The sequence below is a fragment of the Python bivittatus genome, unplaced genomic scaffold (genome assembly GCF_059951505.1).
Source record: "Python bivittatus isolate LINGU-HERP-01145 unplaced genomic scaffold, Pbiv_v1 ctg000480_np1212, whole genome shotgun sequence".
Lineage (NCBI taxonomy): Eukaryota > Metazoa > Chordata > Lepidosauria > Squamata > Pythonidae > Python > Python bivittatus.
This window is the reverse complement of record NW_028277075.1, coordinates 52468840-52484134: the sequence shown is the minus strand read 5'-3', so window position 1 is coordinate 52484134 and position 15295 is coordinate 52468840. Positions and strand designations below refer to the sequence as shown.

Sequence of the window (15295 nt, the reverse complement as noted above, 5' to 3'; positions counted from 1 at the left end):
TGGTGTGCTTGTCAGCATGGCTCCAAAGAAAATGCAGAGCAGGCTTGGCGAGAATAAGGCTTTGAAGAAAAAAGTGACGATCGAACTGAAGAAGGACATTATAGAAAAGCACAATCGTGGTATTCATGTGACTGATCTGGCCTCGGAGTACAAGATGGCGAAGTCGACCATCTCGACTATTTTGAAGAATAAAGATGCCATCAGAGGAGCTGATGTGGCAAAAGGAGTAACGATCTTAACGAGGCAGAGGACACAAGTGCTGGAAGAGGTGGAAAAGCTGTTGTTAGTGTGGCTGAATGAGAAACAGCTGGCAGGTGATAGCATGAGTGAAGCTATCATCTGTGAAAAAGCCAGGAAACTGCACAGTTGTTTACTGCGGACAAACCCCTCTACCAGCGCAGCAAGTGAGGAATTTAAAGCCAGCAGAGGCTGGTTTGAGAAATTCTGCAAGAGAAGTGGCATCCACAGTGTGGCAAGACATGGTGAGCCTTCCAGTTCTGACAAGGCTGCTGCAGAAGCCTACAAGAAAGACTTTGAGGACTTCATGAAGGCGGAAGGATATGTCGCTCAGCAAGTGTTCAACTGCGACGAGACAGGGCTCTTCTGGAAGAAGATGCCAAACAGAACCTACATCACGCAGGAGGAAAAGGCACTGCCAGGGCACAAGCCCATGAAGGACAGATTTACCCTTTTGCTGTGTGCGAACGCAAGCGGCGACCTGAAGATTAAGCCGCTACTGGTGTACCATTCCCAGACTCCTCATGCGTTCAGGGAACACAGTGTGAACAAGGCCAGACTGCCTGTCATGTGGAGGGCCAATGCGAGAGCGTGGGTCACAAGGCAGTTGTTCATGGAATGGCTGCACGAGGTGTTCGCACCCAGCATTAAAAAATACCTGTCTGACAACCAGCTGCCTGAAAGGTGCCTTCTTCTGATGGACAGTGCCCCGGCACACCCTCCAGCCTTGGTGGATGATATGGACACTGAGTATGACTTTATAAAGGTCAAGTTCCTCCCCCCCAACACACCTCTTCTGCAGCCCATGGACCAGCAAGTGATCTGCAACTTTAAGAAGCTCTACACAAAGGCGCTCTTCACCAGGTGTTTCAGTGTCACTGAGGAAACATCCTTGACTCTGAAAGAGTTTTGGAAGAAACATTTCAGTGTCCTCCACTGCATCAGCCTCATTGACAAAGCCTGGGAAGATGTCACCTGCCGGACCTTAAACTCAGCCTGGAGGAAACTGGCCTGAACGTGACTTTGAAGGGTCTGATGCAGAGGTAGTGGAGGAGATTGTGTCCATGTGCAAGAGCATGGGTCTAGTTGTCGATGATGCAGACATAGAGGAGCTTGTTGAGGACCATAAGGAGGAGCTGACCACGGAAGAACTTGCTGAGCTCCAGAGTGAGCAACAGAATGCTTGGCGAGGAGCATTCCACTGAGGAAGAGGAGGATGAGGAGGTGGTGAGCAGTGAAGTGATACAATCCATCATGGTGAAATGGAATGAGTGCCAGGATTTCCTTGAGAAGCACCACCCCAACAGAACTGTGACAAACAGAGTGTTGAATATGATGAACGATAACGTGTTCTTTCATTTCCGGAGGGTTATGCAGCGCAGGAAAAAACAACTGACTTTAGACAGGTTTTTCCCCAGAACTGAGTCTGCAGCTAAGAGGCAAAGAAGAGAGGAAACCCCTGAAGGAGATCTCCCCGATGTCCTTTTGGAGGGGGACTCTCCCTCCAAACAATAACTGCCTCCCCACCCCATTCTCCCTCTTCATACTGTGCTGTACTGTACTTTTTTTCATGTTTTTGTGGTTTAAAAATAAAACGCATATGTTTCATAACGGATTAACCGTATTTACATTGAACCTTATGGGAAAATTTGCTTCGGGTTGCAACCAAATTCGGAGGGCGGAACGGATCAACCGTATTTACATTGAACCTTGTGGGGAAATTTGCCTCGGGTTGCGACCAGATTCGGAGGGCGGAACGGATTAACCGTATTTACATTGAACCTTATGGGGACATTTGCCTCGGGTTGCGACCAACTCGGGTTGTGACCAGAGTCACGGAATGGATTAAGTTCGTAACCCGAGGTACCACTGTATATCTAAAACAACACACATGTATTTGCTAATAGAGCAAGACAAATTATTCAGTTTGGAGTTACTGTCTTGTGTGACTATATTGCTGGAGAGAGATGGATGGATCAAATGGGGTTAGATGTCTCCTGTCAACACTATAATACTCTGTGTTTCTTCCTGCCAAATACTAAACCAAGTCGAATTCTAAGCATTAAGCCACATCCAATGCTAGGTGACAGGCAAACTAGCCAGCTGTGTTTTTTGGTTAGTCATCATTTTGGGTGTAACCTTAGGCAACTTTGCAGGAATGGGCCAGCAATTATGTACTAGGTAAAGAATTTTTTAATGTTTATTTTTTTTTAATGGCTGGGTTTTTTTTTTTTTGCTTCTTTCCATATGTTGTATTTTTTAATTTAATGTCAGCATTTTATGCAATACCTTATCCAGATAGTAGATAATGATTCTGAGGGTTGTTGCCATTATTATTTTAATTTACATTTGTATGTTTCTAGTTTAGGCTTTCTCACTGAATATAGGTAATACTCTTTGTAATATTTAAAGAAAATAGAAGGTCTCATTTTTTTTCATTTATATTAGGAAGGATTTTGTACTTTGTAGTAATGAAATTTGATATCTAATCCTGTGAAAAATGAGCACATAAAATACTTGCTATTAAATTCTCTTCAGATCATAATGGTATCCATCCCAGAATACTATGAAGGCAAGAATGTCCTCCTCACTGGTGCTACTGGCTTCATGGGAAAAGTTCTTCTAGAAAAGCTGCTACGATCCTGTCCAAAGATAAAAGCAGTGTATGTTTTGGTGAGACATAAAGCAGGGAAGACATCTCAAGAAAGAGTAGAAGAAATGATCAACTGTAAGGTATGATTTCAGAAGACATGATTTTTTATATAAAAGATCTTTTTAGGATTTTTGAAGTATCTTTGACTAATAGAGAATATGTATGTTGGAGTAATGTTTTACTACATGACCATATAATAGTCAGTGATGTGAAGTAGTAACAAATCTCTGGTTTGGTTTAATTAGAGGCCATTTTGTTCTCTTGCCAAAAAACTTTGGCATTCTTAAATATCAAACATTACTTTTTAATTTACTGGTGTCAGACTACAAACACATTCTGGTGGAGGAGAGGCAACAAAATAATTCACTGTTCTTGCACAAAAAACTTCATGAAGATCTGAAAACAAAAAGACATGTAGAAGGTAGAAAGACAGAGGCAGGTCACCAAAGAAGAGTACATATAGGAATCCTGGAAAATGTCGGGAAGGTAAAGTTCAGAATGGGCTAAGCTTAGAATGTGAAGAACAACAAAAGGCTTATTCAGATGTCTTCAAATAAAGAGAAAAAGTAGTATACCAGGTGCTCCGTGATCATAGGAAAAGAGGAACATGACAAAGAAAAGGGAGAACCACTCAACTCCTATTTTGACTTACTCACTGGCAAGAGGATATGCATTACACCAGACAAATGTGAAAAGCTGGTTGAAGAAGCATAATTTGAACTTGAGAGCTTAATAGAAATAAAGTATGTTGATTCCTAAGGACCATACATGACATCAGACTTTTAGTAACATTGTATGGTACTGAAGAAACTGCTGATGGCCATTCTTGAATATCTATCCATTTGAGAAGTCTGGTGAAGTATCAAATGACTGGTAGAGAATAAAATTGTCTATTTTTTCACCAAAAAAAGAGGGGGGAGGGAGAGAAGAAAGATCCAGGGAATTCAGATGAGTTTGACATACCTGGGAAGATTCTGGAGCAGATCATAAAAGCCTGTAAGCACCTTAAAAATAATGGAGCTATTACAGAAGTCAGCATGGATTTGTCAAGAACAGGTCTTACCAAACTAATCGTAGCTCATTAGTAGAATAAATAAATGTTATAGATGTAATGTACTTTACTTTAGCAAAGGATTTAAGAAAGTAACTCACAACATTCTGATTAGCTAGGTAGTTAAATTTGGGCTGGTTGATATTAGGTAGATCTACAGCTGACTTGAAATGATACTGAAAGAATGCTTATCAGTGGTTTCCCATCAGTCTAAAATGAATTGGGTGTCACAGGAGTCCGGGGCTAGTAATTTTCAAATTTTTCATTAATGATTTGAGTGAAAAGGTGGAGGAACATTTTATAAAATTTGCAAATGATGCAGAACTTTATTTTTCTAAAATCAAAAACAAAATCTGATCTTAATAAGGTATTAGAGAATTGAACTGAAAATATATTAAAATTGATTTAATTTAATTGATTTAGGCATCACCCAACTCCAAACAACTATGGGTGGTTTACAATATAACAGAAAAAATAAAATACAATTCAAAAACAAACCAACAAAAAACAAATAAAGCAGATAAAGATCAAGATGGCGAATCCAACAACAAAACTCACAAGGGGATCCAACCACCCTAGCCCAAGGCCTGAGAGAAGAGCCATATCTTTAAGGCCCTCCAGAACACTATCAGGGTGATCCAGATTCCAGGGCAACTTCATATCTTCTCTGTTGCAGCACCTGCCCTCTGGAATGAAGTTGCCCTGAAATCTGGATCAATGTGGTTGCAGAGGAGAGGTGTCATATGGGCATCACTGCCTGTACCGCTGCATTTTGAACCAGTTGAAGCTTCTGAGTGGTCTTCAGGGACAGCCCCATGTAGAACACGTTGTGAGGTGACTAGGGCATAATTGACTGCCTGAAGGGGCTCCAATCCAAGAAAGGGTGCAACTAGCATATCAGATGAAGCTATGCAAAGGCCTTGACCACAGCTGCCATGGCTCATTGAGCAGGAGCTGAGAGTCCAAGAAGATCCCCAGATTGCAGACCATCCTTGAATGGTGAAGGGCAGCCCCACCCAAGATCAAAGTTGGAATCTCCCTGGAGATCCCTGGTGGCCTAATAACCACAGCAATTTAGTTTTGGTAGGATTAAGCTGAAGACAACTCCCCCCATCCAGATCCATGCAGCTTTTAAGCACTCAGCTGGCCTAGGGTAGAAAGATATGATTGGGTATCGTTAGCATACTGTTTTTTGGGGGGAGGGGGATACCTTCAAGTCATTCCTGCAGACTGCCTGGGCAAATCCCTGCAGTTTGCTTGACAAGATTTTTGGAAGTGGTTTGCCATTGCCTTCTTCCTAGAACTCAGAGAGTGAATGGCTCAAGGTCACCCAGCTGGCTTTGTGCCTAAAGCAGTTCTAGAAGTCATAGATTTTCAGTTTCTAGCCTGGTGCCTTAACCACTACACCAAACTGGTTCTCATACTGATGATACTGAACCCTAAAAGTGGTGGTTGGCCTCACTTAGCGGTTTCATGTAGATGTTGAATAGGAGGGAAAGAGCCTTGAGCCTTGAGGCACCCCACAAAGGAGGGCCCTACAGAGTGACCTCTCCCCCCCACCAACACCAACTGTGACCAGCCCCTAAAGAAGATAGAGAACCACCAGAAAATGGTGCCCCCAATTTTCACACCCCAGAGCCAATCCAGAAAGATACTGTGGTTGATGGTATCCAAAGCTGCCATGGTATCAAGAAGCACAAGGATGAATGCACCACCTCCATCCAGGCTATGCTACAGGTCATCAACAAGGGCAACCAAGGCTGTCTCTGTATTGAATCCGGGCCTGAAACCAGACTGAAACCGGTCAAGAAAATCTGCTTCCTTCAGGGTTCTCAGCAGCTGCAGTCTGACCACCTTCTCAAGAACTTTAATTAAAAAGGGAAGGTTGGAGATGGGATGATAGTTATTTAGGGCCATTGGATCTAAGAATGGCCTCTTGAGAAGGGGCGTACCACTGTCTGTCTCAAGGATGTAGGCACTACCCCCTCCCTCAAAGAGGCTGGCACCACAGTATGGATCCAACCACGGGTCATCTCCCTAATCACCTTAATAAGCCAGGAGGAACCTGGATTCAACAAACATCTGGCCAAGCTCACAGCGTAGAGAGCCCTGTCCACTTCCTTACACATCACTGGTTCAAACTCATCCCAGATCACATCCCAAAGCACTGTGGACCAGGCCAGATCTGCCTGGTCAGAGTCCAACTTGGAGCAGATCTAAACAATTTTATCTGCTAGGTAGCCAGAATATCCCTAATAGTGGCCCTGCAGATGATCTTGTGACCCATCTCTGTCCAATCACCCAAAATAGGGCTGCTGAATGGTTATCAGTGGACAGATTGAGGGCAGAAAAATACTGACATTTTGCCAGTCTTATCACCACAAGGTAGTCCCTTACCCATGTTTAGTCAGACTTGCTCCAGTTCTTCCTCCAGTGGTGCCATCCTTCATTTCCTGGAGCTTCTGAGTAAACCAAGGTACACTCTGGGATAAGCGTGCGGGAAGAGGCCACACAGAGGAGATGTACTCCTAAGGCCCCAGCCACCTCTCCACTCCAGACAGTGACTAGAACCTCAGCCAAACCACCCACTAGATTCTTGGGCATAACCTCAAGGTCCCTCTGAAACTGGATCTTTCGGTTGCCTGGAGAGGGCTGATTGAACGGGCCCTATCTCCCTGTGGGGGAGGGTGACACCAGTGAGCTGGAAGGTAACCTAAGAGTGATCTGTCCATAGCAGTGGACCAATGGTAATGTCCTCCACCATCAGATCATGTTGGCACTCCCCTGAGACAAAAAATACATCCATTGTCTGGGCGCTGGTATGTGTCAGACCATTGGTGACTAGAGACAGTTGCACAGAGGCCAGAAACTCCTGTGCTGTCCCAGATTCAATGTTATCAGGTGGCAGATTGAAATCCCTGAGCACTAACAGCCTTTGCAATTCTATTGCCAGCCTGGCAACAGAATTCAGCAGTGCAGGGAGGATAGTACCCTAGAAACCATCCCAGCTGTTCCCTAGAGCTCATCCTCAACCAGAGCACCTCACATCTGGTTATCTGCACAGCAGAGCCTCTGAGAGCACACAAAGACTCATGGCTGACCGCAGTGACACATCCTCTCCTCCCCCCCTTCCCTTGGATCTCAGCTAATGCAAAACCTGAACCCAGGCAGGCACAGTTCCAAGAAGGGACCCCCCCCCCCCCCCCCGTGGGCCCAATCAGTTTTCAGTAAGACATGCTAGGCCAATGCCCTCATCCATGGTAAAATCACGAATGAGAGAAGCTTTATTACACACTGATCTGGTCTTCAAAAGTAGCAGCTGAAGCCCAGGACCACCAAGGATCTGATAACCAGGCATTGAGGGTAGAAGTTGGGGTCGGGACACCAGGACCACTTTCAGAAAGCTGGCCTGGTGTCCCTGAATGCAGCCTGTCCCCGAGTTCCCACTATACTTCCATTTGCCCGTCTCCCTCCCATATTTCACTCCTTTCTCCCGGGCCAAGTACACATACTCAATCACACATCCACACTCATCCAACCCAGTGTCCCCAACAACCTGGCCCCGCCACACAGGGAACTCAACCACCCCCTTTGCCACACTTGCCCAAGCACACTGTCAGCCAGGGGGTCAGGCCCCTTCAGAGAAAGAGCAAACTGCCTACCTCACCAGAATGGGGAAGATGACACCCCCTAGAGATGAAGAAAGCCAAGGAAATAACAGCCCCCTGAGTTTTAAGCAAAGCCCCAGGTGGGCAGATCCGGAGCTCATCCAGGGAACCAAAAAGCAGGGCCATCAACAGCTCCCAAGTTGTAAGCAGGACCCCAAGACCAACACAGCACCTCCCAGCCTAGCGCTCCGTGCTTTGCCCAGCAGCTCCCTCCCAGAACCAGGCCCTGGGTTACTAATGTAGGGCCCAGAGCACAGGTGAAATATGCTCATGTCAGCAAAGTCACTGGAAATTGGGTGGCATATACATTTAATGCTGCTGCATTCTGGAGGCTGCTGCATTCTGGACCAGTTGAAGTTTATGAATAGCCAAAGGCAGCCTTTCATAGGGTAAGTTGCAGTAGTCCAGGCAATCCAAACAAGTAATGGCGAGGGCTTGAGTTACCGTTGCAAGGTTTTCACACATTATGTGGTGCTGTAACTGGTTTATAAGCTAAACCTAGGCAAAGGCATCCCTGGCCATGGCTTCCACCTACCCATCTAGCAGTAGCTGTGAGTCCAGCAGAGCCCAAAGCTATAGACTTGCTCTTCCAGGGGCAGTGCCACCCTCTCAGGAGAAACCATTGGAGAAACCTGGATGAACAAATGGTTCCAGCTAGCTTGGGTTCAACTTCAGCTTGATTTGTCCCATCCAGACCCTTACAGCCTCCAGACATTGAAGCAAAATATTGACATGTAGTAGGGTAGCAGTGTATAACAAGGTGCCATCAGCATATTGGTGATATTGTGCCTGGAATTAGTGAATGTTGCACAATTCATCCTTCTAAAATACATGTTATCATAATTCTTGCCTGGAATGTGGGATATGTTGCTTAAACTTAAGTAACATGCCCATCATAGATTGGTGTTGAGAAATACAATGTTGATCTTCCTCAGATGTATGCACACTCTATTTTTGTCTTGTTTAATGTTTTATCCTGATTCTTTTTGATAGCTTTTTGATAGATTGCGAGATGAGCAACCAGAATTTAAAGAAAAAATTGTTCCAGTTGCTAGTGATCTTACAGAAGTAGAAATGGCCCTTAGTGAGGAAGACAAGGAGAATATTCTAAACTATGTTAATATTATATTTCATTGTGCTGCTACTGTAAGATTCAATGAAATCCTACGGTGAGTATGTTTTAATTAAAACTAATATAATTTCTAATATTTTTGTAAACTTTTAAAGAGAAGAAATGTAAAGCCTTTGTAAAGCCTTAGTGTCTTGGCTCAGAGTAAGAACAAATGTAATTTGTATTTACTGTACAGGTAGTCCTCACTTACCGTCCGCAGTTGGGACCAACAACTCCATCACTAAGTGATGGGTCATAAAGTAAAAAAATCACGTGACTGCGCCCAACTTAAAATGGCAGTTCATCAGGCCCAGCTGCATTCATTAAGCGAATCACCATGGGTTAAGTGCAGTGCCACATGATTGCAACTTGCAACTTCCTGCCAGCTTCTCCATTGACTTTGCTTGTCGGAAGCTGGCTGTGAAGGTCACAAATGGCAATCACATGACCGCAGGATGCTGCAGCCGTTGTAAATGCATGCCAGTTGCCAAGTGCCTGAATTGCGATCATGTGACCACGGGGATGCTGCAACAGCTGCAGTTTCGAGGACTGGTCGTAAGTCTCCTTGTTTAGCGCTGTTGTAACTGAACATGGTCGGTAAGGGAGGACTCCATATACTTTTTACTCTTTCTAAGACTTAAAAATATTCTTGCTTAATTGACAGTTGAATTAAAGAGTATGATAACTTAGTGGTTTGAGATTTAAGTATGTCTCAAAAAAATTTTTGAATTCTCTGTTACTTTATTTGCTTTACTTTTATACTAGGCATTTTCTTTCTTGGGCAGCTGTTAATGGCATAACAGAAGACTTTAGCTCTTACGTTTTTTTCTTTTCCTTCAATAGGGATGCTGTTCAGCTCAATGTAATTGCAACACAACAGCTTCTTCTCTTGGCCCAGAAAATGAAGAATTTAGAAGTGTTTGTGCATGTTTCAACAGCATTTGCCTACTGCAATCGAAAACACATTGAGGAAGTTGTTTATCCACCTCCCGTTGATCCTAAGAAATTAATAGATTCCTTAGAGTATGTGTTATTTAATATTTTCCCTCTTCTATCATGTTGCTTTTGATAATATTGGATGATGATGATGATGAAGAGTTGAGGTTTAATTTAAGATTACTCTTGGTTTGAATTAACTGTGGACATAGCTGCTTGGGCGTTTCACTAATATTTTACAATGAACTTGCATATTTAGATATAAGAGGTTAGAACCTAACTTTGGTGGAGGAGGTTCTTTTAGATATAAAGCATTTTTGATCCAGCAGATCATTTCTGCAGGTGCAAAGGCAAAATATAATTTTTGTAGATTTCCCCTTTCAAACCCTGGACCCCTCTGAAAGTCTGCTCCAGTACACTGGTTTTTATGAAATAGTGTAAAAGCTGCTGCTGGAAATTGCAGAGGGAGGGGAAAATTGGCAAAAATCACAGCATTCTTTCCTGCTGTCTAGAGGATCTAGAGTGAAACACTGAATCCAACCAAAGCTTGTTTTTCTTGTTTTAAGTTAGGATTTTTGGCATCAGATTGGTAAATTGCACTATAACTGTTAATAAATATAACCTTCTTGAGGTATGATAACTGTTGAGTTGAAATGAATGAGCTGTGTGCTTTTAAATTTGGAAAGCCTTAATGAAATTAAGCCTTTCAGTTCCATTTTGTCTGGCCTTTCACCTAGCCCCATTTGCTATTCTCTAAGACTGAAGTTCAGACATAAATTCATCATTTGTGGATTATTTTGTGGCTTATTGAAATCAGTGGAAGTAAGTTAATATGATTGCATGTTCAGGTTGGTTTCAGTGGATTTGAAGAACACTTAAGGCTGCAACTCTGTGTATCTGGGAGTAAGCCTGAGTTAATCAGGATTGACTTTGAGTAGAAATTTTAGAATTTCACTCTTAATACAGATCCAGTCCACTATCAGTGTTTTAAAGAGTAGTATAGAAATTATGTTTTCTTTCCATGAAATTATTGCTAATAGCAGTAACCATTTAACTTTTATGATACTAATTTTCATCATATTAAAATGAAACTAAAAATCAGTGCCTCCAAAAATAACAAGCTTTCCTTTATTATTTATATTTTATTGCTTTTTAATTAATATGACAGCTCTTAAGCTTAAATGTTTGATTACTCCTCATAGTAAAATAAAACCTTTCAAATTGATTTTGATCTAGTGTGGAGGATGAAGAGGCACGTTTAACTGTACTTAGTTGCAAGTGGACCTGGTGTTATATTCTTAGCAAAAAAAGAAAGAAAGAAAAAGTGCTCTTACCTCTGAGGTGCTTTAACTCTGAAATTAAAAAGCTAGCTTAATTTAGTTGGTAGAAAATGTGTTCCTTACCAATAATGTCTCATTTCAACTTGCTCTTGAAAAACTGGGTGGAAATAAAGAACTGGAGTGTATTTTAAGCTATGATACTATGATATTTTCAAAAGAGATCTCTAGGTACACAAACAGAATGCATCTTTTTAGATGTAAATATAATTACAGTAATGAGATAGTAGACTGGTCTGAAAGATTATTACTGTATAGAAAAATCAAAAGAAAGAAGCATGAACTAGTGAGGTAAAATCTCTCCATGCTCATATAGTCCAGCATTGATTTCTTCCTTTGTGCAATTCATGTATTGATACAAATAAAAACTAAATTTTCTGTAATGCATTGCTGTAAGAAGTATCTTTTCATTTTTTTAAAAAAAATATATGAAATGATATGTTAGATCTAAAACAAAATAACCATGAATTGATTGCGCCAAAACATAAGCTGTTCAGATAGATGCACAAACCCATCTGAGAGGCTTACTTTTAAAAATGCTAATAATGTTACTGTAAGATACAATATTATTCATGTTGGACAGTTGAAAGTGGTGATACTATATAAGTTAATATATTTTATTTCTTAGGTGGATGGATGACAGTCTAGTAAATGATATTACACCAAAACTAATTGGAGATAGACCCAATACCTACACATATACAAAAGCCTTAGCGGAATACATTGTACAGCAGGAAGGTGCAAAATTAAATATTGCCATTGTAAGGCCATCAATTGTGGGTGCCAGCTGGAAGGAGCCTTTCCCTGTAAGTCAGTGTTTATTATTTTTCTTTTATTAGCTATCAATATTTTGTAATTAGTAACTATTGTTGCACTTTAAACTATCTTTATTGTTCAGATATGTGAAAGTGAGTTATGTGAAAAGTTGGATGCAGAATAACTGAACTGCCTGTGCTTTCTGCCTTAAAACCCTTATGTGAAGGAAAGTCATGTGACAGTGTAGGCCTTTGCTGATCCAAAATACAAGTGTATATAGAAAACTGCCTTGCAGAATTGGACCATTGATCCTTCCAGATCAATATTGTCTATGTTGACTGTTGGGAGTCAAAAATTCACACTTGTGTCTTTTTTCATCTATACTTGAAGAAGCTGGGGATCAAACTTGATATTTCTACCTGCAAAGCAAGTATCTGCCTCTAAATTACAGCTTCTCTTTTGTAAATAATTCATATATCCAGCTGCAAGAACCTATACTTCTCAATTATATTCCAGTAACAAAGATTGGTTAACTTATAATTATTAGCAATGTTACATTGTTAAGATAGGATATTTCACAAATATTAGCATTAGATTTTAAGCTACCACCATACTGCAGTTGTCATTTTGGAGTACGTTAAAACAGCTCTTGAAAGAATTCCTACTTGCTTGATATATATGTGAAAGTATTTACAGAGCCTTCTGCATTCATAGAATATCAGCATTTGACTCATAAGCAGATACTAATTCAAATCCTTAAATTTTAGTATCTGCTTATTTTATCATAAAGAGGGCTAAGTAGAGTATCTCTTTCTTCTAGACATATTTTTGCTCATAGAGTTGAAATAATTCAAAATTGACAATTCCTTTAAGATATACAATTCCTGTCATCCATACTTCTAAAATGTCACAAACTATATTAAACTCACAAAGATGAACTATATTAAACTCACAAAGATGAGCATTTAGGCAGCGGATATGTTGACTTGCAAGGGAAACCAGGATTCTTGATAATCCTGTTGTATCATGAACATGTCAGTTCATGAAGCTTGCTTGTTCCTGCTTAGTTCCTTCCATTATAAGTAGCTAAACTGGAAATAGTTCTGCTAAACTTCATTTTCAAGTTGTATTAAGGTATGGTTTATGTTACCATGAGTTATTGAATAAGACAAATTGACTAGGTTTGTACAATGTATTAAGCCAAAGGCAATCGAGTTGTGTATTGTTCAAAGCAGATCATATTAGTTCTTACGCTGGAAATCACGAGGGAGGGTTGGGAGGAAGAGACTGCGATCCCTGTGTGAATGACTTGCTAAAAGAGACCATTTCTGATTTGTGCTAGCTGGAAGAGCCAAGTCAGGGTAAAAGCTCATTTATAAGATCCTCCAAAATCCCAATTTACCATTATGTGTGAACACAGATGAAATATATGAGGTTTTAGGGGATGGAGGGAGAAAAAGATATCCGTTGGTAGAGCAACCAGTGCAGCTCTCATGTCTAATAATATATTTTATCTATTGGATCAAAAAATGCTCTGTAAACTCATAGCTATACTAAAGAATCATCATTTTGGTAAGCCATTTGAAAATGGATATGTTGGTACTCGTACATATAACTAACGTTTGTCATTTCTTATCTACATATTTTTCTTCTAAAAAAGCACATTCTTTAGTCATGTGGAGTCTTTCAGGTATGCATGTAATGTTATAAAATGAGATATTCTGATGTTTGTTTTGATTAAACAATTCTTGGTTTTATGAAAAAAACAATACAAAAATATTTCATTGTTCATTATGGTTGTTTCTCAACAGGGATGGATTGATAACTTTAATGGACCTAGTGGCCTTTTTATTGCTGTAAGTAACAGTTAAATGAATGTTTTTCTCTGAAAAAACTGAAGTAACTTGAAATGCCTTTCTTAATGTGTACCTTTTTATTTTAAGGCAGGAAAAGGAATTCTTAGAACAATGCGAGCCTCAAATAATGCAGTTGCTGATCTTATTCCAGTAGATGTAGTCATCAATGCAACAATAGCTGCTGCTTGGTATTCAGGAGTTAATAGGTATAACAGGTGACAATTTTTTATATAGGATAAGTAATGGTTATATAATATTAAATTATAAGCTTAAATTTCCAAAACTGTTGATGTTATTTGTGTTTGTTCTTAAACCCATTAATCCTTAAACTTACACATGGGTGTAGGCTTTAATAACAAGTGCAATTCTGCACAGGTCATCTGACTCAGTCACCATAACCCACTATCCTTAGCCTGAAATTTACAACAGATTTCTGAGGTATATAGCTATAATGCAAGATAATATGTATTATATTCCATTGTTTTGACAATGTGGTTTCTCAGGCACACCTGATTTTTTGACAGCACTCTTTCTTTGAAGATATTTCACAGTTCTTTGAAAGTATTTATTTGACTTGTCCCCGCCCAGAGTCCCCCGTTGTGGGGAGATGGGCGGGGACAAGTCAAATAAATAAATAAATAAAATTTCTGAACCTATATTTATTTATGTATTTATGAGATGTATGGGCTGCCCCAGTCTATTACAGCTCTGGGTGGCTTACAGAATACAGTAATAAAGACACAATGCATATTTCTCTGCTCTTATTGCATCTGCAGAATGCTGTCCAGTACCCAATCCCTATTGGGAAAAGAGGGCCCAGTGGCCCATTTACAGGATAAAATTGCTTGGATCCGTTCCCAGTTGGATTCCAAGTGTGGGGCATTGCTTATGGAGATGCCCAGGGCATGGACTTACCCTGCTATTTGGGAACAGTTTGATCCTATTGGTCCTGAGGAAGTGGACAGAGTCCTCTGGACTGTCAATGCCACCACCTGTCAGCTAGACCCATGCCCCTCCTGGCTGGTCAGGGCTGCTTGGGAAGTGACATGTGGGTGAGTCCAGGTGATGGTGAATTCATCCTTGAGGGAGGGGGTGTTTCCAGTTGTCTTTAAAGAGGCACTTGGGCATCCCATCCTCAAGAAACCATTGCTAGATCCCACCCTTCTGGACAATATTTGTCCAGTTTCCCACCTTCCCTTTTTAGGAAAGATGGTAGAAAAGGTAGTCGCACAGAAGCTTCAGAGGATCCTGGAGGAAACGGATTATCTGGACCCCTATCAGTCAGGTTTCAGGCCCGGTTATGGACAGAAACAGCATTGGTCGCACTTTTAGATGATCTCTGGCGAGAAGGGGATGAGGGTAGTGCATCCATCCTTGCTCTTCTTGACCTCTTGGTGGCTTTCAGTATCATCGACCATGGTGTCCTTTTGGGTTGGCTGCAGGAGTTGGGGCTGGGTGGCACAGTTTTGTGCTGGTTCAGCTCCTTTCTCCAAGGCTGAACCCAGTTGGTGTTGATAGGGAGCGAGAGGTCCAACCCACAGCCCCTACTTTGTGGGGTGACTCAGGGTTTGGTGCTCTCGCCGCTCCTATTTAACACCTTCATGAAACCATTGGGTGAGGTCATCAGGCACCATGGGATGAGGTATCATCGGTATGCTGATGATACTCAATTATATATCTCCATCCCGGG

At 41.2% G+C, this 15295-nt stretch overlaps 1 protein-coding gene across 5 annotated transcripts in view; it reads left to right on the top strand.

Annotated features, from left to right (window-relative positions):
- FAR1 (fatty acyl-CoA reductase 1) overlaps positions 1-15295 on the top strand; it is a 53356-nt gene that overhangs the window by 21940 nt on the left and 16121 nt on the right. For 3 of the 5 annotated variants that reach the window (XM_025173284.2, XM_088145893.1, XM_025173281.2), the window contains 6 exons: positions 2776-2970; positions 8603-8778; positions 9564-9743; positions 11622-11799; positions 13561-13605; positions 13693-13820. In XM_025173284.2, coding sequence (XP_025029052.1) covers positions 2782-2970; positions 8603-8778; positions 9564-9743; positions 11622-11799; positions 13561-13605; positions 13693-13820 — 896 coding nt within the window. In that variant the 5' untranslated portion in view covers positions 2776-2781. Of the gene's footprint in view, positions 1-2775; positions 2971-8602; positions 8779-9563; positions 9744-11621; positions 11800-13560; positions 13606-13692; positions 13821-15295 lie in introns of those variants that run through there. The other 2 variants (XM_025173283.2, XM_025173282.2) reach the window with 1 other exon arrangement.